The sequence below is a fragment of the Lampetra planeri genome, chromosome 2 (assembly GCF_965212315.1).
Source record: "Lampetra planeri chromosome 2, kcLamPlan1.2.h2, whole genome shotgun sequence".
Taxonomy (NCBI): domain Eukaryota; kingdom Metazoa; phylum Chordata; class Hyperoartia; order Petromyzontiformes; family Petromyzontidae; genus Lampetra; species Lampetra planeri.
The window spans coordinates 18,049,576-18,075,945 of record NC_136108.1 but is presented as its reverse complement, the minus strand read 5'-3'; the positions used below and the strand labels follow the sequence as shown (position 1 = coordinate 18,075,945).

Below are 26,370 nucleotides of genomic sequence, written 5' to 3'. Positions count from 1 at the left end.
CGTCAAATCAACTTAAGGTGGACTTGTCAAGGACAAATCGCTCGAAAAAATTGCAGATTAAATACTTGACAGAAGGGCAGCCTAGGAAGGGAACAAGACCCAGAGATGGAGCGATGAGATCAGCTGACCTGCAGCAAGTAGGTTCATAATCCGGGTTTGTGGGCTTCCAATCTACGTGTGGTCTCGTGGTCCGGGTTTATTGGGTTGCAGAATCAGGTCTGTAGGTTCATTGTCCAGGTTTCATTGGGTTGTAGTCTGAGTATCAGGATTCTCAGTCCGGTTTCTACATGTCGAGGGTGTTCATGGTGCCGTGTGCTGGTCGACGTTGTGTTCATGTGGAGTGCACTATGAACACCATCAGATAAGAAAGTGTTTTTTTTAAGTAGGCTAAATGTATTTTAGCTTTCATATATTTCTATCTTTGTATACTTTTCTCTATTTTGTGCACATAGAATATTATGTAATGTTATGTTTACATTTCAAGTGCTCCGCGATGGTAACATCGTGGAGGGCTTCACTTAGCAATGGATTCGAACTTGGCTCGTGACATTTTGACAGCGGAGGAAGCTTAACTGACCTTGGTGTAATAGGTGAATGTCTACAAGTCTCAATTCTTTGAGAATATTGCTCCTTTGATTTTCGTAAGGATACATGCAAAAGGATATGCAGATTGAGGCACTACCAAAAAGCAATTTGAAAAACGAAGCGGGTTTAAAAATAAACTCATTAATTTCACTTTAAGTCCGAGGGCAAATGCTGCTATTGAGCACCTTCTAACGCCAGCAAAGGACATTAAATGGGAGTGTGGAAACAATGATGTGCCTCCATTGTCTTCCGATGATTCCACACTGTAGAAAGTACTAATTTAAGATAAAGTCTGCCTTAGGAAGGCTGGTCTCAGGATCAGTTAGATATCACACGTGGCACTCGTGTGTATGAAAGGGAACTGAACAGAGGTCACTGGCATCATGGATGTGTATGCAAACGCAAACACCACTGGCAATCGCACAAAAGGTGTCACACAGCATGGCATTTCATTGGATGGTAAGATGCAAGAACACAGTTAAAAATGTACCCGTATAGTATAGTTGAGAACATTAAATTTTATTACATCCGTTATACAATACACTTTTTTTTTCGTTACAATATATGTTCTGAATGTACAAGGCAGCATGCACACAACAGTTCCCCTTGATCCCCATTCTCAATAAACCGGCACCTGCAGGGCCCAGGTAACTGGGCATGCGAATCCAAATTACAGAAAAACACACGAGACGTAAAATTCATGGTGAATATCAATCATCTACCAAACACTCCATAAGGGTGCAAAGGATAGTTAACACTAAGTGGTTGACCGAAAAGTTGCATTTTGACTATGCATGCTAACATGTACGTCCAGCTAACTGAACTATATGCAGTATCCTTGGGGTACACAACACCACCATACACATTTGTGCTCCACATGTCTTTGTCAAAATGCTGCCAACGTGATAATGCACTTCATGTAGCGGGCACGTGGTTCGAGTACGTCAGAGCAGCACCTTCACTGAATAAAGGCAGAGCCCAAGTGATGACGCCAACTTGAGCACTGTTGTACAGGTGGAGGCACTGTGATAATAACAACAAAAACCCTCTTTGCTTTTCAGTCTCACAACTCACCGATGCATAGTTCTTTAAAATGCTGGGGTTTTTGGATTGCAGCATGAATATAGATATCATAAGTTAGCTGGGCAGCTTCCCAAAAATAAAAATTTGCCAATAAATCGCTCCATATAGCAATGGTGGCAAAACTTGTCCAGTCGGTGATTACGACGTTCTCTACCAACACTGGAGATTGGCAATGCTCCGTCGATTTTGGTTGCTCGATTCACAATGGTCTGTACACACAAGTTCATGCTGTGGAAGACAAGCCGGGTAAACTTTCAAGAAAGTTTAAAATTTGTCCACGGGAGGCAAATTGGTATATTAGATGGGAAGAATACTTCACTCTTTTATAATGTGCAAGGCAGAATCGGTAAAATGCACTGTGATTAGCTATATATCAAATTGATATGGTATATACCACCCATCGTGTGCTGAAAGAAAACTAACAGCATACAAGCAACCATTTACACTCCTCAAACACTGGAGCTATTTGGATGCTGTGTGGTTAGATTCTGAAGGGTGGGTTTCAATTAAGTAATCCTGTCTCAGAATGCTCCATGTTAAATAATGAGCCATCTGATCAGTCAGCAGTTGGGCCATGCAGTGTTGTGGCATAGATAACCAATGGACAAATCAACTCCAAGCACCAAATGGTTTCTGCGACTTGGAGAGGAGATGACAATGGATAGTTTGCGTTCACAATGATTGCACATACCAAGAAAGCAGTCTCTGTTTGTCCTCATCCTACCGAGTGCAGAGCTTGCTGTTAAGGTCTACTCATGTGCAAGCACAATGCAAGCAGACTGATAACCAAGTCTATGAAAATGTGATAAGTTGGCAGATATGTGCAGCTGACAAGGTTATCACAATGGTTAAACGTTTCGAGAACTGGTAATAATTAAATGCAGACATCAACTGATAAGGCTGTTTGCTATTAGGCACTGGACAGATTTGATTGGCGAACATGGAAGCACACTGCAGTAAGTCATGAGAAATTGAGAGAATTGGAGTGAACATAACAGGCCAATTTACCACACGGAGACCAGCAAGCAATGATGGGATCACAGCTGACAACCATTGTCAGGCACGAGGGACCAAAAATAATATATTACGATATTGTTGAATCAACCCATGTTTTGCACTTTCTAAGCAAACTTCTGCTTAAACTAAGCCACAGACGTTTTCACGTGACGATAAATGCAAATATGTATTTGTACTGAATAACTCCCATTCCACTCCATTCAGTTTATTTTAAGGATGCTTCATGGTACTTACCAATGACATTCAGTAATTGTGCTACTTTTCTATTAAGGACATCACAATATTCCCCCATCCACATTACATTACCATGAGCACGGATATTTTCTGGCCAGTTCCATGCACAGCACTGATGTTCTTTAAGCACTTGCCAGTCAGCTTACATTAATGGGGTTTATCATGGGATGCAAAACACCACATGTATACATTAATACACAGTATAGAATGAAACAGTTTTAACTAACTCTTTGAAAGAGCTCTGCACTCTGGACCAAGGCAGTGGTAAGTCCACTCCAGCAACGTATGCACTCAAAAAGTTTAAAGGAGCCAGTGGAATAGTTATAATTAAGATTTCCATGAGGACATCAACGATGATTATTCCTTTTGTTGCCACGTGACTTAACAGGTTAATATACTCATCAAGAGGGAAATTCAGTTGTCGAGCTTTTATACATTTTAGTTGAAATAAAACTGTGCCAATTGTGTGCACAACTAATGTAGGTTTTGATATTTAAATTGGCTTAACAGTTTGTGAAAATTACAATTGAAATCCCTTGCTTGATGTTTTCAGTGAGCAGGCCAGGTGGAAATGTATTTTCTCTGCTCATACCTGCCATTCCCACAAACTATTTTCAAAGTTTCTACTGTGCCCAACAGTGAAACAGATGGAAACCCAGCAATACCAACAATGAACAGCTGGCAATTTAAGTGGTAGAAAAGAGGCGTTTCCTCCGATTTTTCAGACTTTGAGCAAAAACTAAGTCAATATTCAGGTGGACGATCAAAGGGAAGGAACATAAGGAAAGAGAGTAACAATAAATGCTTATGGTGCGTTATACTACATTTTACACGAAGTTAACAGAACAGGATATTTTTGTATTTAAAATCCACTTTTGTCTTGATTTGCTCCGATGTACAGCAAGTAACAAAAAAGGATGGATTTCAATTAATACACCCACAAAACAGAATTGTCAAAAGTTGGAACAGGTGGGGCAGCTATGAGAATGGCATTCACCACCTGTGGTTATAACTTATACATTCAATGCGAAAAAAAAGTCAGCGCAAAATGGCTGGTTAGAACTGCAGTCCAAATCTTCACAGCTTGCATTGCTTTACAGAAGGCACAGTTTACTTCCCAGACTCCAACGGGTAAGGCGGAGAATGATAAACCACTATTGTACACATGTTCAAGCATCAGCAATGAAAGGTGCAATTATAAAAACCACTCGGCACCAAGCCCTGTTCACAGATTTCTACAGAGCGATTGCCAGCAAACCCATTGCTTTGCTGTCGAGCAATAGCAGCATGATAACAATGTGGTTTGGAATATGCTCGGCGGCCGGTAAATCAGACATGTTGGTAATTGTTTCAATGAATCTACCCTCTAATTACATGCTCATTCATTCGAAAGGTCAACTGAAGTGATTGAACAAGTTCCGGAACAGGATATTATGTCACCTTTATCAGATGCTTCTCAAAACTACAAGACATTTTATGCGAGAGGTAATCACTGGTTTGATCAGCTGATAACTTCAGGCAAGATTATTTTGCCACGCTCTGTAAAACCGGCTCTGAACAGGACCTTACAATCGGTCGTTGCAGAACGGTCTTTCCATGGGTCCCATTACGATGACGCTTCCAAATCCAAACCCCACTGCCGTTCAGCACGCCCATTCATTCAACCACCACGATTGAGGTAGCTTTTTTTAAACCGGGCAACATTTCTCCTGCGCACGTGCCGATATCTTGTTCCTTATGGAAACTCACTACTACATTCCAATGTGGGTAGGGAAATGTGTGCGTATGCGACCGCCAACTTAAGTTGCTCTTTCACCACTGCAATGTCGATACTAAACAGAGCGTAAATTGTACAGGGATGTTTCCTGTGTGATTTTATCATGAAACATTTTGTAACACTTTAAGAAGGTTTTTTTTTTTATGGCTAGCAACATAAATGATAAATATTGGAGGCTTTACAATCCTAAATACACAATATGTAGCCGAGTATGATCAGGTCCATTTTTAGTGTGGACAATGTCAGTCTTGATGCCAAGATTACTTTTCTGTTGAAATCCAACATTTCTAACACATGGTGGCATTACAGATGCAACTCAGGGGCTTTTTCATGACAGCTTTACACTATATTGCAGAGTACACCTTGATTGTGCACAACATCACACCCACTACAGCATTCATTACAGGTGACCCCCTCAAAAAATAGGAGTCAATGCACTGTGGAAATATGAATAAGGTGAATCAACAAGTTCTCCATGCACCTCACTTTTGTACTCCCAGGCTTTCCCATCTATTTACAGATCTGTTTTTGTGGTCTCAATATGAACCAGTTCACCTATGCTTGTACATATTAACAGTGTATTCATCAAGCTGATGTCCTGAAGCAACTACTTCTGCAAGTGCCCCTTGAAGCAGATACCATAAAGCTAGTACCAACAAACGGTTTATGTCCACATTTATATCTTCAACATCTCATTCAACATTATTGCTGCATCAAATCTCTCGTCTATAGTTCCCTGAACATGGAGATGCTTTCCCGACAAGAGATGCACTTGTTAGACCTGCAAACATTATGATTTGTGCACGTTGGACCCTTAAAAAAATAATGAAATGCAAATGTAGGCTCAGTCACCTTGAAATTATATTTTAGAAGGCTGTATTTTGTTTTCAGTTCCCCAAAGGTGGCAGTCCATAGAAATTATACACTGTAATGCAACAAAGTGGTAAAGGTGCTGAGTGCATCTGCAGGTCAAAGTGCAAGCCAGGGGCGGTTACATCTGCAGATTGGCCAGCCACTCGGCATAACTCCTCGTGCACACTCATGTCAGAGGACGGCCCAAAAGATTCATAAAAAAAAAACAACCAAGAATATATTCTCTAACGAACAAGGTGCTCATTTTCCATACATATGGAAATTAAGTCTTTCAAAACCATAAATAATATATGCGAGTTTTAATTACGTCTGACATAGGATACATCATAAAGGTGCCACCCCACCTCCTCCCGCCCCCGCCACTCCAGCATGGCACTCAAGATGCGGACACGCAACACACAGGGCCCCGCCACACCACGCTCGCTCACTCGGTACCCTCAGCCACTGTTCCCTGCTGTCGGCACACAGGCGTTGGGGGTGGTTGGGTGCGACCTTGTTCTGCGAGGATGCTGGGGGTCTGGTTGCAGTGAGCAAGGTGGGAGAGGCGGAGGAAGGGGGAAGGGGAGGGGGGCGAGAGGAGGGGGCCCCTCACGTGTGGTGCACCTCGTGGACCATGTACTCGCGGGGTATGGGCGTCTCAGCACCGTGCAGCTTGCGCACACGTCGCTCAAAGGCGCCGACCATCTGCTTCACGACCTCGTCGAAAAACATGCCCGCCAGCTGCGAATGCAGCAGTGATCGGAACTCGAAGGAGGTCTGCGGGGAAGGGGGAAGAAGAAAATAAGGGGATGCCCCTTCGCATTAAGTGGCTGGTGTGGAATTTAGTATAATTTCACTTTATATTAACGTTGTGCAAATCAAGCAACGCATACAAGACGACGGCAATGATAATTGTTCAGCATCAAGCCCAAGTGCCTCCATGCGCAAAATTGTAATGAAACAATGTTCATCTCCATTAGTGGTCATGGGGCAGTGGAGGTTATTCTACATTCCAATGGTGAGGGACCAGTCTCTCCATTGGACAACCTCTGTTCACTTCCCACAAGGTGGCACACATTAATCAACCATCCCCAGAGGTATTCTAGATTGAATCAACACCCCCCCCATCGCCGTTAATATTAGCAATATTCATAAATGTATGTAGCCAACCGTACTACGACTAATATGTTCCATTGGGGCAGTGCTTCCTGCACTTCCTGTGCATCTTACTCTCGCTGTTCTAACCATACTCAGAAGGGAGCACACTTTATGTAGTTTGCTTTGTGTATAATTGACACCAAGTCACCGAGCTAAATGAAGTATGAAAATCAAGTTTACACAATGGGGTTCTTATTAATCATTCGTGCCCAGACTGCCAACATGCCTCACATGCCTGACATGCATGTTTCAACTTGCAGTGTAATTGGAAAAAGCTGTTTTTTTCCCCTCTTTGCAAACAGTCGCAGTATCACGAGCACAGGTGCCAACAGAATCAGAATCTTTATTTATTTGGACTTCGATGAGCTATAAAGCGGGGGGGGGGGGGGGGTCAACATGGTGGCCCCAAATGACCTCATTGTTCGAAGGGCCTCCAATATTTTCGATTGGGGTGGATCAATGTTGTATTGATAATTGTGTATATTTGCACCACATTATAACAAAATTGTGGTCATCATATAGAGAAACAGGCCTCATCATTGTCAATGTGGAATTTCTACCAGCGGCTCAAACCCACCAACAAAATTAGTGTTGCCACATTTAAGGACAAAGACAGACTTTAGTTTGTGTTTTGCTTGTCTGTATTGTGTGTCGTCTGCCTTTTACTGGACATCTGGTTTTTCTATGTCTGTCACTTGCTGCCTCGGAGTCTGCGTGTGTATTTATCTGCCTCTATCAGTCTCTCTCGAGGTCTCTATTTAGGCATCTATGTATGTGTGCCTTCTTCATCTGACCGTCTCCATTTCTAGCATCTGTCTCTCTGCATGTATCAGTTTGTGCTTGTCATTATATTGTGTCCGTCTGTGTGTAGATATGTCTATTTCTCTCCCCGTCTTTCTCCCTATCATTGTGTACCTATGTCTTTGATTCTGTTTTCCCATTCCGTCTCTCCGTCAATTGCAGGTTCACTCCCCTCCTCTCCACTCTTCTGCTCTACCCACTCCTTCCCCCCCTACCCATTTTGTCCTCACACTACTCCCCCTCCTCCCTCCCCTCAGTCAGCTCGTTTTGCCCTTCTCCCCACCGCCACCGTCTGGTTACGGAGGTCTCGTGACTACCGTGCCTGAGGGTGTTCAAAACGCAAACCGAAATTATCTGGTTTTCACATTTTTCCCTCCAATTTCTGCTTGGCCAGAAATGAACAGCTACACAGCTGGGTACCAGCTGGTTTTTTAATGCAAGTTGGTATTCTATACACCACCTACAAATAACCAGTGAGGCAATAAAGGGCCTAATGCAATTACTATCTTAAAGTGACCATGATTACCATCCATCCATTCCAGCTAGATAAAGAAACTCCGCAGGGCTCTCGTCATCTGTTTAGACAGAGGGACGTGAACAGATATATCCCTGATTAAGTTAAGCAAATCCTCTCTCTTATCCTTCTCCCTCAGGAGCCTGTTTATTCTCTGCACTGGTGCACGTACAGAAAAGTCGAGGGTGCAGCTGCGCTGAATGCCTGGGATGCCCGGGCTGAATCGCCACACCGTCTCCAGGTGGTTGAAAATCCGTCCATCTGTGCATATGGCCTGCGCAGACATGGAGGTGGCAAAAAAAAACACATGAGCCACCAAACTAGGCAGCATCGACAAATCTATTCAGGTGAAGGAACAACCTCATTCACGAATGCTTGCCAGAGTCTTTCATCCGCGAATAGAAATGCATGACAAGCAATACCAGAGTTTGTATCTTAAATCGGCTTAACATTGTCATAAGTATATGCGCAATGCATTTGTCATGAACTTTGTTGATCTATATTATTTAAAACTAAAAACTTTTATTTTATTTTACTCGGTAAGGCAACAGAGCTATTAGCATTTTTTTTAGAAGCAACCTGGCCATAAATGATCTCAATTAAGTGGCTTATCATGTAGAACTTAATAGCAGCCAAATCATCTAAACACAAGTTTATTAATATGCAGGGAAAAGCCGGAGAACCCAGAGAAAAATCCAAATATCCAGGCGTCAGGGTCAGGATTGAACCGACGATCATTCTGCATACCAGGCGAGGTAGTCAATGCTAGATGTTGCTGTGGAAGGCTGCATATTCCATGTCCCATGTTGGGGATCGACCATGAAAAGTCAAACCGCGGTTATTATGTGGAGACTGGAAACGTAGAATTTCCACCACAAGCTCAGGGCATACAAATTTATAACTTTAGCAGCGAATACTTTAAATTTTAAACGTGCTATTTCTGCACCCAGGGCATATAAATATTTTATCTTAGTTACCATGTCTAATGACCAAGCGTATCAGTTACCCAATGTGAAGGCATAGTAACACTACAATGCGCATCACAGATAATCAGGAGCTGATACTTAGCCAAGAGCAGCTGTGCCAGGAAAATAAGAATGACCTTTGTCATCGGAACAACATGTGGCCAATTGTCACAGCTGATGAAAAGGGCAGAACAGCAACCTAACCTCTAACCCTGAAGGATACATTTTCTTTTAACAATGGTCCTTAAATTAAACCTTTCAATGCTCATATTCAATGTTAATTGGAAACATGAATATATATTGCTGCCTCAGCAGTCCGCCTGCTGTATTTTTTCACCTGAAGACGATTGCTTGCGTTGCAATCGAAATGTCAGATTTTTTTTATAATTTTCTATCTACGTGACTTTACCTAAAGACCCAAAGCGTATGAACATGAACACCAAAATATTAACACAACACTATCAATGCTACCCTCGTTTCATAAAACGATACAATTCTAAAAACAATAAGATAGTGACAATGTTGTTATAATCTTTTTAAGGTTATTTAAAAAACTAGTTTTTTCCACATTAAAAGAAAAAAACATCATTACAAAAGAGGAAGTAACCATTATTCTGCATGTTTGTTGAATACGATTTTTCGTGCTTTCAAGCTTTAAGTAACATATGTCAATATAGAAATGGCATAAACACCACAGGTAGACAGATATAATTTCCATTCACAATTAAACACATTCAGGCTGGTATTCACTGGAAACAGCCATGACAAAAACAGAAGTCTTTTCTAATGGCATGCTCAAAGGTCAATGATTCTCCTGTGCCTAGTGATTTAGAGCAGTTTTAAAACTCATTATCTGACAATAGAACACCATTGCGTAAGGTACAACACATGCACCATGAAGGTGTACGTGCAAGACGCTGCAAATATCATGGCCGCAGAGTGCAATGGAGGACGGAGAGTTACCGAGGCAGGCATTTGCGCAGCACTGGTCTGTGACTGAAGGGAAGAAGAAAATGAAGCCAAATTCTGGGATACTGTTACAGTAGACCCTGGGGTCAGATGTCAACGGTTCAACAGTTGCAGCACGACGTTGTTGGCAATTGATGAAGTGCGCTGGCATTTAAGCACATGGCTGGCGCCGCTCGTAAGCAAGCGAGTCACTGAGTCCGTGTCCTGGGCGAGCGTGCAAATGTCACCTTGACGAGGTGGGGCTCCACAAGCGTCACGCTGGACGTGTATCGCTCGATCATGGGCGGGAAGCCAACCTCCAGCTGCGCCTTGATATGGCTTGAACGCTGGAACACCACGAGCGATTTCTTCACCCATGGCACAAATGTCTTGTAGTCGTCCACATTGGCCACCACGCCGTACATCTCCTGCATTGAGTACCTGCCATGGACAGAGACGCCACCAGCTCTGCACCAAATCCTCATCCCAATGTTCTACTAGCTCTGGATCAACATAAAATCAAGCTGATAAGCCAGTCTAAGACAGCCTCTATTCAACTCAACGAATGCATGCGTCAGGTGCACATCCTTACGTTAACATGCACAAGTTTTAATGTACAGTACATGCACTCATCTAAATTGTATGCAGCATGACAGTACATTTTAAAAAACACTTCAATTGACCCCAGAGATTTCAGTTCATGCAAACATGGCAGGTGTTCTCGGATGGACAAGCATTATTTGCCGTGTATAGAAAATCGTCTTATCAGCTTCCTTAAAAAGTAAAAGGTGGCAGTTGCTAATTAATATTTATTTGATAACCCAGATGGGTAGTGCTGTGGTTAGCACATGATTCACAATTGGAATTAGCAAGTTTAAAAAATCCAAGTTGGAGGTCAACTCAGTGAATAATTTCTTCAATTGATAAAATTAGAAGTAAACATTGCTTGATCTATGTTGCCGACGATCCAACATGGGAATGTGTAATTTGTACTGCTGGTTCGGGGGCAACAAAGTGAAGATCACAGCCTCATTTACTCCTATACATCATGCAATAATTAAAATGTAACCAACAGCAATCATATAATGAAAGGCTAACATTAATACTGATAATAGTATACTCATTAGCACTCAAAAACACTTCTGTATTAATAAAAGTACATATTATTACGACTTATAATACTGAATGTTTATATGCCAGTGCATCAATTAATCACCACAACGATAAGTTAACAGGGCCAAGGTGATAAGAGATCAGGCCAACTCTTAAGAAATATTTATTAAAGTTATTCAATTTGGTTCATTGAAAGTGCAAGCATAAGTAAAATGTGTAAAAATAATAACCTGGTAAAGACTAATAACGTTACCATTTACAAGAGGGGAGGAACGGTATCAATCGGTAAGTGAGCACGCATGCGATGATGAAAGCAGTGGTCAGCCTATTAATTCTTCTTTTCCATTTAAAATTGCTTAAGTCGAGAGGTTAATTTTGGATGACAGGAGAGTAAGCATTGAGCACATTCCAGTAGTTTTAGGGATTAGTGTGGGAACGGGACATTCCATAAACCATGAAAAGTTAAAGTTTCTAAATTTGAGCGTGCCATACGTGCTCGTGGAAGGACCGAGAGAGCTAACAGTTCATTTGCAGGCGTCGGATGCATTCTAATTCCGTAGTTATAAGAAATGGGGACACCAGGATTTGTATTTATTTATCCAGGAGTGGATATAAACAGGGGCGATAACAAGATGAAGAAATTACAAATTATGCCCTTTTTGATGCTGCTGCCGCCTTCTACAGTCTTCTGATATCTCCGCAGCAGAGGCAAAAGCACATGACAGGACTTGCTTGGTCTACAGCACCTCTCCAACACCTTCCACTTCATGATTTTTGTATTTATGGAGGCATATTTATATATTAATAGATGGGGATATGGATTCACCCAGAAGGGATCTCCAGGAATGCTAAATGAAAAATGTATCTGACGAAACTTCACAGATAAGGACTTATTTACACAAGCAAATGCGCCAATAGCATGGTGGTGAGATGCCAACTACCTCGCCTGGTATACAGGAGGTCGTGGATTCTACTCTGACCCTGACGCCTGTATATTTGAAATTTGCATGTTCTCCCTGTGGTCGCGTGGATTTTTCTCCGGGTTGTCCGGTTTTTCCCCTCCACATTTCGAAATGTGTTTAAGTGTTTGGCTGCTATGAATTTCCACGCGATAAGCGACTTTGTTGATCGATAATTTGTGGCCAGGTCGCTTCTGAAAAAGAGCTATATCGCTCAGTGGGTTCATAATCAACGATTTTTGGGTTTAGATCGCGTTATTTATAAATGTGTCGTAACCCTCCACCACCCGACACGGCCAAACAGTAAAAAAAGTGTCACGTTGACAAAAGACAAATAGTTCACTGCTTTAGCCCACCGGTGTGTTGAAGCGTGAAACCACAACATTTACAATTTGAGTACGACGTTTCGCTGGTAATTGGATCCAGCATCATCGGGCAATTCGCCAGAATGGTGAGGCTCTGCTGTGTCTCCCGTTCTTATATAGAGCAGCAGCAGGGTGACGTCATCATTAACTCATTAACTCATCAGGTGCAAAGATTTGAGGGGGGGGGTTATTGTAATTATATACTTGATTAGTAATAAGGCTATTGTTACGATGCGAGTTGTAGATTAGTAATCATTTGGAATGTGTTCTATTGTGATTATGCTACATTAATAATCAGTTAGTGCTTGTTTCCCTTATAAGGAATTGTAATGCATCTTATTTAATAATACGCTTCCAGGCAGCACTAAGCCTGTAGCTGTCTGAGCGATTAAAGTTATTTCTGTTTCTCTCAATCTCAATGGAAGCGTATTATTAAATAAGATGCATTACAATTCCTTATAAGGGAAACAAGCACTAACTGATTATTAATGTAGCATAATCACAATAGAACACATTCCAAATGATTACTAATCTACAACTCGCATCGTAACAATAGCCTTATTACTAATCAAGTATATAATTACAATAACCCCCCCCTCAAATCTTTGCACCTGATGAGTTAATGAGTTAATGATGACGTCACCCTGCTGCTGCTCTATATAAGAACGGGAGACACAGCAGAGCCTCACCATTCTGGCGAATTGCCCGATGATGCTGGATGCAATTACCAGCGAAACGTCGTACTCAAATTGTAAATGTTGTGGTTTCACGCTTCAACACACCGGTGGGCTAAAGCAGTGAACTATTTGTCTTTTGTCAACGTGACACTTTTTTGTTTACTGATTGGCCGTGTCGGGTGGTGGAGGGTTACGACACATTTATAAATAACGCGATCTAAACCCAAAAATCGTTGATTATGAACAATATTGGTCGCGAAAGCCTACGTGTAAAACCGCTCAGTGGGTCTTACCTAGTAAATTAAACAAAGTTTTAAAAAGTAGTAAACATTAATGCAGATAACAGGATATCCAGAGTATATACACGAGTGCTGAGCAACATACCCGAGTATTCTTCGCTCAGAGTACTCCTTCCTCTTGTTGGCAAACGGGGAGGTGAGATTCATGAAGGAGCGGTACTGCATGCTGGCTTGGTGAGGGTGCAGCCTGCTGAATGTTCCAAGGCTCTTGGTCATCAGGATCCCGCATGAACTCAGATACCTGCAAACACAAGAGACCCATATCCTATGACTTCACTGGAATGCACTCTACATCCTCCCAACATCATTAAAAAAAAGACAGCTGGCTGACATTGTGTTTGGAGCGCACGACTTACAATCGGGCAAATCCTGAGCTCAATTCCATGTTGGAAATCAACTCATCACCACTAGGGGTCGGCACGGTTTGGCTCAAACCACCAAACCGCGGTTTGAACCGAACCAAATCGGTTTGGTTTGGCTCTGTTTGAACTGGTTCGGTTTGGTTTGGGGCTACGAAAACCGACTCGGTTTGGCTCGGACAGGGTGGAACCGGCTCAAACTAGTTTGGTTCAAGCCAACTTAAGAGGTTTGGTTTAGCTTAGTTTGGTTTGGTTTTGGTTTGGTTTGGTTCAGTTGTCGCTGGTTTGGTTTGGATTGCTCAATTTGAAACCAGTTTGAGTCGGTTCAAACCGTGCCGACCCCTAATCACCACATGAGTGTCAATACAATGAATAAGTACCCCATGTTTTAAAATTCAAATGTCATCATCCTATGGAGAGATTTCCCCCCTTGCCACTGGTGAACTGCTTTGTGTTTAAGTTTGTTGTCCTTCAACCACGCCTCCCGATTAGCGCGGTTGGCTACATCGTGCTAAAGAAGTCCAACATACATAGTTTGGAATTTCCACTGACCACCAATGAAGAGGAGTTCCACCTTCATGTTAATTTAACGGGACTTTTTTTTAAATCAAAATGTATGTGTAGCCAAAGAGTCGGTTTGTAGAGGTACAACGGTTCAATTCGCAGAATACCTCATCATTTATTAGTGATGGTCAAACAAAAATAATCCTGACTATTCTATAATGTCCAGGTCATGAGGCAGTGTTGAAAATGCTGTCAAAGTAAGCCTTTTCTATAGCTTGCGTGGTTTCAGTCTGTACCGACACCACATTTATACAAACATAACAAACCTCACTTTTAAACCTAACAGTGACCTTTAAACAAAACGGTGGAGTTTTGTAGTACGAGCACAAGTAGCTCCGTTTTAAGGCAAAGTAGTACTGCCAGAGTGCAAAGTCAGAGTGAATTAAAGAATTTCAAAGCGACTGCCAAACCGCACCCAGAAAAAGAAACTGGCAGACGCAGCATGACTTTTAGCATTTTGCACAGCCTCCTGAGGGATGTCATTTTTAGACAAAAGCAACGCTCAACAGTACATGCTCAACAGTACATGCGACTGCTTTAAGCACACACTTACACTTGATAAAAAAACTGTATGAAAACTGTAAACATTAAATATTACAACCACCTTGTGCAGTTAAATGTTGAAAAAGGTACGAACCAAAATCTGTAATTCAGTACGATACTAACATAGCACAAAAGCTTATATTTGACATGAAATAATTATGTTCAAGGATAGTACTGTACGAGACAGTAATGTTTTAACCCATCTTCGGCCTGGGGTCAATGACATGGGTACCAATTGATGGTCATCAAGTTAACTGCGGTTAAATTCCACCACTGTCTTAAAGCCACCACTCGAAATATAGCCATTGTTCATATGAGCAGGGATATTGACTGTTTAAGATGGGCAATACAGAATAACAGCTAACAATTATTCACATCATTATTGTTCCTATATTGGCAGTTAAAACTGCTTCAATTATAGAGCCTTGTGATCAACAATAATAACAATAGCAGCTGTATATGAATGTAGTTTTTTACAACAACATTTATTACATGAAGCTGCACAGCTTGGAAATGCATTCTAAAACGATCTGCAGCCAAACAATCAGATGCCAAAACATCGTTTGAAGAGATTGCTTTTCAAGAGAGTAAATTAACAACTCGTTAGACTGATTTAAAGTTGATTGTTAAACGAAGCACTGTGTAAACAATAATGGTGATGAGTTCAGAACGTATATAATGCTAAATCTCTACTATGCACAAGTCGAGAGGTTCTGGACAAGGAAAGCAATGGTTGCAATGCTTATATTTGCATGAAACCTGCACGAAACGAATTAATCAGAAAAGTATATTTGTGTCAACATTTCAGGGTGATAATTGTTTTACTACCCTTTTATCTGACGACAAAACTGACACCTTTTTTACAAGGAGTCATGTTTGAATTGACCACAATACCTGCAGTCGGAATGCAAACAAAAAACATAACTCTGATAATGTATGCACTGTCCTTGAAGTTAATCAACTTCACACCCGAGACAGCTTTCCTTAGAGCCTAGTCTCACATGGTGTTGGACCAGATGACGCCAAAAGGCTCAACTCAAAGACAATGCAACAATCAGAGTTTGAGAGCTCGGGGTAAGCATTTACACCATTGGAACCTCTTTTGCTAGTAGCAAATTATCATATTATCATATTTTGCTACTGGCAAATGAGGTTCCAATGGTATTTCAGGGTGATATTTATATTTGTGTAATATTAAAACAAATTTGAAACCACACTTCTTTCAGTTAGCTTATTTTTGATCAGGATAGATAGTGGGCTTTGAGTTTTTTTTTATAAATTGTAAGGTGACCTGGGATGCTCTGCATGAAGAAAGCATTCTAAACAAGAGAAAACTAGGATCAATTAAATACAAACTCTGGATCTAGTGGAACGTTAGAACAAGTAAAGTTAAACCCAGGCCATCAAAACCCTGGCTACCCATAATTTGAACTTCCCAAGACAGTAAGCCAATAAAAAATATACGTAACTTAAAAAAAAAATACGCATAATTTAAACATGTAATTAAAAACTTAAGACTACGTTGTTGTAAATAATATATAACATTCATTAGAAAATGTGAATTAGAAAATGTTAAATGGTGTATATATAAAACCTGCACAATGTAGTATACTGTGTAATGGGTATCAAATGCACGAACTATGTTGGTGGTGGGGGATAATGGAGGCTGGGATTGGAGGCAAGGTGGATGGGTGCTGGGGGGGTATCGATATACACCCAGGGGACCAACCATCGCCACGACTAACAGAATAACTTAACTTCGGTGCAGTACAAAGATCCCCCGGTATGGCCTTAAGACTTTTTGGGGCAAGTGCTGATAGCGAGCACCTATGAAGGGGAGCAAGGCACACGAGGGGGTTGGTGACCAGCACCACGCACGGCCACCTTTGTCTCCCCAGTGGCGATGTATTGAGCCTGAGTCGACCTTCGAGAGGCCCAGGACCAGTTCAGATAATCCTCACTGGTGTTGACTGCGAGTGGGAATTATACTCGGCTCACCGGGTTCGTAGCACGCTAACCACTACACTACCCCCAGTACACAAATACATGCACAGGAAGTAATTTTTGCTCTGTGTACAGTAAAACGCCTGGATTACATGCATCATGTTGTAAATGCAATCGCAGATAGCCAGACCAGGGACATCCCCCCCCCACCAATTAGTCTGGCTAGCCAAGGTTTAATTGCACATAATGTACAACATATATTAAAGAGTACAAAGATGAACACTCTTTGGTTATTTCGGTAAAGTCACGTAGGTATATCTGCGACTTTACCGAAATAACCAAAGAGCATGGATCCCTGCAGTCACGAAAACTTCAAATCTAGATAGTACAAAGATGAACACATGCGCGCACACAATCACAAAAACAAATTCTGGCAGAATTGTGCGCCAAGGAACTGGATGCTGCAACAAATTCCAGGAATGGGGTGGCTAAATAAAAATCACACCGATTTTACTACCATGACCCCCTCCCCACTCATCCCACCACATCCAACTGGGTTTGAGTTCAACGCGGCCATGCCGGAACAAAAAGTTGCGGCATGTGCCTAACTAACAATGGCGTTAATAACCACCGCACATAAAATTCATGGTTAGAACTTTTATCAAAAGTTTACTCTAGCTGACTGAACAGTGGAACACAATTAAAAAAGGGTTTGCATTCTGCTACACCATAGCAAATTCACCTGGCAAGTCAATCAGTTCCACATGTAACCTGAAACTGCGTGCGGTAAACCAATCCTGCCATGCACGTCATTGACGTGCACAAAGCATAAACCAGCAGATTTATAATGAACACTAATTGGTTTACCAAGAAGTCCTGATATTTTGTAATGCTTCACGATGTGGGGTGTTTTACCTTTATACATAGGTTTCATTAAAATATGAAAACATTCAACATGTACACACCCATGCAAACCTCTTTTTATGGACCCTATTTTTATTCTATACTTGTTACCAGAGTTTCTCTTATGAAAACAATTAATTATGAACGACGATGCTTACATGGTAAATAGCATTTACCTCTTATACGGACATCTGTTTTATGAACAGAGTGCAATATCAATGATGCGCATAACCTTAAGAAATACTACACGTACTGTATTCATAAATGTAGTGAAAATCAAATAGAATTCAAACGACTTAGATGCGAAACCGTCAATTATTATCATAAAAATACCCCTCTTAATTACGCTTTATCAGCCACCTACATGCTAACAACAAGTGTACTGCAGAACGGGAATCATCAATACAACTCAGGAGGTTCAAAGTAGTACGAGTTATTCATAAAGGCCGATGCTGCATTCATGACAACAGTAACCACATTCGCAAAATCAAAAACTATACTAACCACAAACCCCTTTCAGCCATCACGAAACGATGTACTTTTCAAGCTGTGGTGCATGTTATCTCGTCCCGTGATGCAAAATAGCCAAGTTTAGAATGAAATAATCTATTGTTCGACGAGGTTACAATTATTTCCCCCCCCCAAGGAGCACCTGGATTACATTGCAATACACCGTATAAAATAGAGGCTACTGCACAACAAACAAAAAATGTCATTCTTTAAACACCTAAGCATAGACCACTGGAAGATTCAGGCCGGAAGATTTACAATAACTAAACAAAATATTACGACTATTCTTTATTCATGAGAAAAAAACCTCAACGCAGTCTAGGCAGTCTTTTAACAACCAAAAACCTAAACCTTGCACTGCATGTACAGATTGCATTACTAGGCTTCCTAAGGCTATACAGTTGAGTCTCGGGCATTAAGAATTAACCTTTAGAAAGTTCTAAAAGCATATTCGTTTGGCGATGCTAGGGACGGGCAATAAAACTGAATCCAGAGAATGCTATAGGTGCCTTGGGCTAACCCTGCATTGTTGCATACATGATTGTGCATACAGTGTATGGGCAAAGACCCCCCAAGTATAGCGACTACTATACTACCGCAAATTGTAGTCATTTGTCAAAAGCATGGTTTTGAATCTAAATATTTAAATATGAAATCATAAAAATAGCAGCGTGATAATATCAGCAACGCATGGTTCTGTTGTGCGAGATGAGACATCACGAGGTCCCGCATGACGTTAACTTCCTGGCAACAGACAACACAACTTCTTAATATAGATCCAGCCAGGTTGCTCTTGACAGAGCACAACTCGCAATCTGCAGGTTGTGGAGTTCACATCTCCCTCCCGTTTATTGTCTGTCCCTCCCGTGTCGATAACATATGTACCACTATGAGAAACCAAGAGGATTCGTCATATTTAGACTGCCCCCCCCCCTACCATAGCAATGTGGAATTTCTGTCACTGGCTCTGGGGGCCACCAATAGAGATGAACGATGCACCACTTGCTCATTTGAGCAGGGAGACAACCTGAGGTTGCAAGGACTGCTCAGCGAGGACACAGGCCAGCCACGGGCAAAACATTCTAAATCCCTCCGAATGGCCAATGAGTCAATGACAAAAGAATTTAACAAATGCAAGCGGGCACAAATTGGCTGTTATTCGGTGCACAAGTGCAAGCCACAACGATCCGGATTCGGCAAGCCGCCCTTCGCTGTCGGCCATATGCGACGACTGTGGAGAGGGGCGGTACAGGCAAATCCAATTACAGCAGTCGCTCATTGGCCCACGAAGCCAACCTACGTAGGCTGCAGACTTCTCGTGACGTACTTAGAGAAGGAGGGGGGGTCGGATGAAACGTCCACGCATCATCATCCTCATGTTTGCAATGCTGCATGGTGGTGGTGGTGGGGGGGGGCACAGTGTTAATGCCACGACCGCGTCACCTCGGCACTAAAATAAACCAAGTCACGCTGCCGAATTTTTCCCCCCATACCTCTTCAGGCACTCGCTTGGCCCTCATGCTATGGACCTGTTCCCAATACGTTAATTATCTTCACAACCAATGCAATTATGCGCTGGCAAACCGTGACAGTAAAATGGAACAAAATCAACTTTGCACTTACAATGTTGTACTTGAAGCCAAAACGCGAATTTCAACGACGAATCTGCACCGGTGGGCGTGCCATAATCGGGGCACGTTCAATGTGTCCAAAGTGACACATCAGCAGTCAGCACCATACAATGCATACCTTTTACGAGCTGGCTACGCGATACAGGTCGATAAAAAAAGGAACTTCAACGAAATTCGTAGTCCTACATGGCCTCTGTTGGCACAAGCCTGCCCCGCTCCTCAGTTTGCCAAGCGCATGCCGTGTGGTCGCACCCCCCCCCCCCCGCTAAGCCCTTCTTCGTTACAAAACGGTGATACGCTGCCATGTTGAGGGCCTCTCTACCAACGTAGCATTATGCAAGAGGCCCCCTTCTTTTGCCCTGTCGGCCACACAAGCCATCGGTATGCCTCCGCATGAAATACGACCAGCACATTCAGAAGTCACACAAAATGTGTAAACTTTGAAGAGGGGGGAAAAAAGTCACGTACAACACCGCAGTCTATATACTCTGCACCAACCGTGTGCACAGCAATCCAAAGAACGACACTTTACATTCAAGTGGCCCCGAGGTTAAGTGTGGGCATGTTGCTCATCACATGCAAGGCTAATTCTGAACTTCACTGGAACACGGTGAAAATTCACAAGACTACGTATTGGTTAAGTCAGTTGCAGAATGTGGCCAATTTTGATTTAAATTGTAATCCGAGGTTACAAGCACGAATTAATGGGCTAAAATGTTTAACTTGTTGCTCATTTAAACAGTGTTTGATGGGTAAAGCAGATATTGGAGGTGGAGTGTTGGCGCAATGGTTAGCAAGGCTGCACTTGAGTTTTCATTCTAAGCCATGGCGAACATCATTGATAACTGCCATCAGCCAATGTCCATTATCTGTTGGATGAAGGTCTCCACCCACGCCATCCCCTAACGGTAACCCAATTACACAATTCATCTTGGTCCTGCACGAAGTCGTTGTCTGCTTGGCCACGTTCTTCTCTCCTTTGGCTGCCATTTTGTGACCAGTCTAATCCCATCAGCCAACATCCCTTCTCGCCATGTGTTCTGCCCAAGCCAACATACTTTCCTTGGCAAACAAATTGCATTTCCCTTGATCTACGTGTTCCAGTCTCTCAGTGCAATTGTACACCAAATAAGATCTCCGTGCTTATTTCCACTTTTTGTCAATGTCTATGTTTCTCATCAATGTCACAGCAGGTAATGCAGACTTACTGAAAATGTTAGTTAAGTGTTACTTTTAATGATCTAATCAATTTTACAATTTTAATGATCTAATCAGTTTTACAACAAAAACATCCGGCTATTTTTACATCCAGTAATCCTGATTTGGCTTAAATTATTGTCCTAGGTATACATGTTGTTATTTTCAGTTGTGTCCCTGCAACTATTATTTCCTTTTATTGAGAAATATTGTTTAACACGACTTTTGCGTTTATCACATTCATTGAGCTCACAATCTGCCTTCTTTCCAAGGTTATTCGACCATTTTGTTTAGTACATCTGTATTGCTTCTTATAATAACCAACACTTTATTACACGATGCACTCACCATATCACACTTAGAAAGGCTATACTTTATATAAATGATCAAGTGCTGCATTAACAGCAACACTATCAATTATCCATAAGCTTCGTCTTAGGCTTCGTGAATGCTCGGGCTTGGACGGCATATTTCCTGGCTCTCCCCAGGGAAGTGGAACCCCATGGTAAGACACTTCCCACCCGTATCCATCCATCTCTCTTGTCATTTGTCTAGCAAGGCGGTGTTCCGAGCTCACATTGTAGAGACTCTCTCCCTCATGACTCACTCACTGTACACACGCCAACCTGGAGCCAAGGTATTCACCTCGATGGCACACCTTGCCGTTTAATGGACTACACTTGATTATACAATCTGCTCAATATTTACTACGTCGTCCTTTACCTCCTAGATGTACGGTACATCAATTCTACATTACCTATTGTGCATGTGTATATCTGCGTACTGTACAATATACACTCATCTATGCTGCTATATAGCATTGGGTATGCGCGTGTACCTTGAAGCGGTTATGGGCCTACCCCCAAGGTGTGGTCTGTAAACATCAACACTGGGGAGAAAGGCGGCCGGGCGTAAATGTTGGCCACCCACCCCCTCGTGTGCCGCTCCGTCCCTCATAGGTGCTACTCGCGATCACCCCTTGCCACAAGTCTTGTTAAAGGCGAAACGGGGGGGGGGGGTCTTTGTGTCTCGTGCCATGCAGCAATCAAGATAGGTTAGGTTATTCAGCGCAAGTTTCCAAATCCGGCAGCTTTGTGTGTGCGTGTTTTTTTGTGAATGGATACTGTACAGTACTGTGCTTTTATTTTACACCGGGGGATGTCCATTGCGATTCGTCATCTCGTGCGAGGGAGGTCTGAGTTCCCATAGCTACGTGGAGTTGGTGGTTTTTACATCCGTGTCTACTCGCAGTGACGTCGCATATTGTAGACGTACCGCATTCCTGCATATTAATTTACCAAATAATGACACAGATCAGCTAAATGCATAGCGCAGGGGTCGGCAAACCTGTGGATCGAGAGCCGCATGCGGACCTTTATGGAATGCTTCGTGACGTTATTAAGGACCGTCTCATATTCACATTCATTACGGTTCTTGAAATATTGACGGGGTTTTTTTTCCGAATTCGAAATATTTTTTTTATTTTCGTTGCCGACCAGCTGGTATAGCGTGAATAGTAGTCTCCGATAAATAATAAATACTTTGAAGTTGCCCCACGTTAAGGGTGACGTGGCTCCGTCATCATTTAAACGCCCCCCCTCTTCAGCTCATCGCATTATTACCCCAGGAATGTATATAAACTCGCACCGTAAAATGTACCCATGTTGAACTTCTTTCGCACCGCACGTAGCCAACGGAAGTGCAGTGTGTGTGTACCCGGCACCCCATCCTCCTCGACATGACACACAAACCCAGCCAAAATCGCCTCTGTTCCACCCCACATACGCCACATGCCCCGCGTCTTTATGCCAAACGGGCTCCAGTCGACTGTGCTGCCACCCTCTCGCCAGCAACTCACCCCACGCAGGGGTCAAAGGGCAGCAAGTCACCTCATCGGTGGGTTAGAGAGAGATTCGTGGAGGTTAGGAGAGGGCATGAGACGGCGAGGACGAATTCTCGCGTGAAGCCCTCTCGTGACGAGCAGACCTCGAAATTGGCATTTAAACTTTTTTTATTGATTTTAGTTTACCAAGTCCCACTGAGCTTTTGCTCTTTGTTCAGAAGCGACCTGGCCACAAATTATTGCTCAACGAAGTGGCCTCGTCGCGTGGAAATTTAGAGTAGCAGCCAAATACTCTCAACGCATGCCGAGTCTAAATGTGGAGGGGAAAACCCGGACGACCAGGAGAAAAATCCACGCGACTACGGGGGAGAGAGACACCGCAAACTCAATACAGCAGGCGTCAGGGTCGAACCTACGACCTCCTTGCATACCAGGCAAGGTAGTTAACATCTCGCCTGGAACAGACACGTCTATTTCCATGTATGTTGAACTTTTTTCGCACAGTACGTTGCCAACCGCGCCAATCGGAGGTGCCATCATCAACGCGCAAGAAACGAGGAAAGAAATCGATGGGAAGCCGCTTGTGGTGGACTTGGGGAAGAGAACGCATTAAGCGTTCGTGTCGCAGGGTGGCAGCATCAGGGGTCGCGTCCGGGGGGGGCAGTGAAAGGGATGTGATCTTGGGGGTGGCCGAACAAGGGCGGAGGGGCACGAGGGGAGTGGATGGCGGTGTGAAGGGTGAGGGGTGGCGTGCACAGGCGGCGAGGCTAAACAGGCAAAGAAAGCGAGACGCGGAGGCAGATTGTGAGTTGGGGTGAGTGTTAGGGGGGTATTGCGCGAGTAAGGGGTGATGGTAAGGTGGTAAGTTGGGCCTGGAGGTGGTTGTGATGATTGAGTTGGGAGTCTTGAGCAGCAGGCGCGTGTGTGGGTGAGAGATGGCGAGTGAGTTGGTTGCGAGGTTAAGGGTGGCATGTAGGGAGTGAGGGTGGGTGGTGAGTTAAGACTTAACTAGTTGGGGTGGGTGGTGAGGTGGTTTGGGGCAAGTAGTGAGTTGGGGTGGTGAGGTGGTTGGGGTGAGGGTAGTGGATTGTAGAGTGGAGCGGTAGTGGGGTGGTTAGCGCACTACGAACCCGGCGACCCCAGTTCGATTCCTGCTCACGGTCAATAACAGTAACGATTATCCGAACCGGTCCTGGGCCTCCCCTAGGCCGACTCAGCCTCAAATGAGTAGCTGGTACGGCGCGTAGACTTCACCACTGGCGAGACAAAGGCGGCCGGGCGTGGTGCTGGCCACCCAACCACCCCCTCGTGTGCCACAGTGCCGGCCTTCATAGGTGCTCGCCAGCAGTCTGTTAATGCTATAGGAGGGGCGGTGGGGGAATAGATATGTGGGTGGGAGTAGGTTGTGGTCTGTGGGGCAGGTGGCGAGGTGGCTGGGCGTGGGTGGTGAGAGCCTGTGGGTGGTGAGAGCCCGTGGGGTGGTGTGAGCCCGTGGGGTGGTGTGAGCCTGTGGGTGCTGAGAGCCTGTGGGTGCTGAGAGCCTGTGGGTGCTGAGAGCCTGTGGGTGGCGAGAGCCTGTGGGTGGCGAGAGCCTGTGGGTGGTGAGAGCCTGTGGGTGGTGAGAGCCCGTGGGTGGGTGGTGTGAGCCTGTGGGTGGGTGGTGAGAGCCTGTGGGTGGGTGGTGAGAGCCTGTGGGTGGGTGGTGAGAGCCTGTAGGTGGTGAGAGCCTGTGGGTGGTGAGAGCCTGTGGGTGGTGAGAGCCTGTGGGTGGTGAGAGCCTGTGGGTGGTGAGAGCCCGTGGGTGGTGAGCCTGTGGGTGGTGAGCCTGTGGGTGGTGAGAGCCCGTGGGTGGGTGGTGTGAGCCTGTGGGTGGGTGGTGAGAGCTTGTGGGTGGTCAGAGCCTGTGGGTGGTGAGAGCCCGTGGGTGGTGAGAGCCCGTGGGTGGTGAGAGCCTGTGGGTGCTGATCCTGTGGGGTGGTGAGAGTGGGTAGCGAGCCCGTGGGTGGGTGATGAGCTGTACAGGAGTCGTCACCTGTGGCTGCTGCCCTCGCTGGCGGAGACCCGCGAGCTCCCGCGCGCAGCCGACGCCGCCGCCTCCGCCGTCGTCGGAGGAGGAGGCCGCGCTCCACGCAGCGCTACCACGAACCCGCGCACGGGGCCGCTCCTCGCCATGGCCGCGCGCCGCCCTCTCCTCCTTCTTCTTCTTCCCCTTCTCCTCCTCTTCCTCCTCTCCCCTGTGCACTGCCGGCTGTCTCTCGCCGCCTCTCCCCCTTGCTTAGCGTGTGGCGTGTCCGCTGCGGCGTTCCCCCCCGCACCTCTCGCTGCTGCTGCTGCTGCCGCCTCAAATCGTCGCCGACTCCGAGTGACCGGTCGCCGGTCCGGGGAACGGCGGTTACGTGAATCGGGGGGGGCGGGGGGGATGTGACGTCACGGCGCATGCTAATGAAGAGCGTGATGACGTGAGTGATGACGTGGTGGCGCGGTGACGCAATACGCTGTCGCTGCGCGGTGACGTCGGCCCGCCGCTTGGCGCGAACGTTTATGAGTGTAGAGCGCATGCGCGGGGGCTTCCCCTCTTCTCTTCCACACCCCCTTCCACATCCCCCTTTCCACCCCCCCTGCCACCCGCTTTTCCACCCCCCCCCTTGCACCCCCTCTTTCCACCCCCCCCTTCCACACCCCGACCACCCCCCCCTTCCACCCCCCCTTTTCACCTCCTCTTCCACCCCCTTCCGCCCCCTTCCACCCCCGCCTCCACCCCACCACCCCTTTCTACCCCCCCTTCCACCCCTCTTCCACCCCCCCTTCCACCCCCCTTCCACCCCCGCCTCCACCCCACCACCCCTTTCTAGCCCCCCTTCCACCCCTCTTCCACCCCTCTTTCCCCCCCCATTCCACCCCCCTTTCCACCCCCCTTCCCCCCCCCACTTCCGCCCCCCTTCCACCTCCTGTCCACCCCCCCTTCAACCCCCCTTCAACCCCCCCCCTTTCTACCCCCCCTTCCACCCCCCTTCCACCCCCCTTCCACCCCCCTTCCACCCCCCCTTCCACTCCCCCCTTCTACCCCCCTTTCCACCACTTTCACACCTTCTTGCTTATGATTAATTAATGAGCCTCCTATTACAATCTAGTTTAGTTGTACCGTCAGAATCAGAACATGTATTTATACTGAACAAATCCGATGAGCTATGAAGCTCTTTTTCACAGATGTCCAATCGGGGCACGTCAGAACGTCACAACAAACAATACAAGAAACACGACGGGAGCGCAAAGCATAGGAAAGGTAAACAAATATCTTAAAATATATACAAATAACGCTAAAACACATATTAGCAACATCAGTAAGGATGAGCGCTTTGAGCTTTCTCAATTAAAAAAGAGAGATGACATAGTCATCCTCTCAGCCGACAAAGGCAATGCCACTGTCATCATGGACAAAACCACATATAATAACAAAATTCAGGACCTAATTATTGATGGTAGCTATACCAAAATCAATACAAATCTCACCAACCGCCTGGTTATGAAA

General features: G+C 44.6%; 1 protein-coding gene across 1 annotated transcript; it reads right to left on the bottom strand.

The window, feature by feature from the left end:
• Positions 1-1,088: 1,088 nt before the first annotated feature.
• Positions 1,089-25,236, bottom strand: LOC144729259 (coenzyme Q-binding protein COQ10 homolog B, mitochondrial-like). Its single transcript, XM_078609382.1, has 5 exons — positions 24,874-25,236; positions 13,433-13,588; positions 10,183-10,375; positions 8,194-8,295; positions 1,089-6,325 (listed from the first exon to the last, which is right to left on the bottom strand). The coding sequence occupies exons 1-5, from the start codon at positions 25,011-25,013 to the stop codon at positions 6,158-6,160; spliced, it is 759 nt and encodes a 252-aa protein (XP_078465508.1). The 5' UTR covers positions 25,014-25,236; the 3' UTR covers positions 1,089-6,157.
• Between the last annotated feature and the right edge of the window lie 1,134 nt (positions 25,237-26,370).

Coding starts and splice junctions, on each gene's coding strand:
- LOC144729259 (XM_078609382.1), bottom strand. CDS start 25,013: ATGGCGAGGAGCGGCCCCGTGCGCGGGTTCGTGGTAGCGCTGCGTGGA. Junction 13,589..24,873: donor AGCGAGGGCAGCAGCCACAG/GTGACGACTCCT, acceptor TTGTGTTTGCAG/GTATCTGAGTTCATGCGGGA. Junction 6,326..8,193: donor GCTGCACCCTCGACTTTTCT/GTACGTGCACCA, acceptor CCTTCCCCGCAG/ACCTCCTTCGAGTTCCGATC.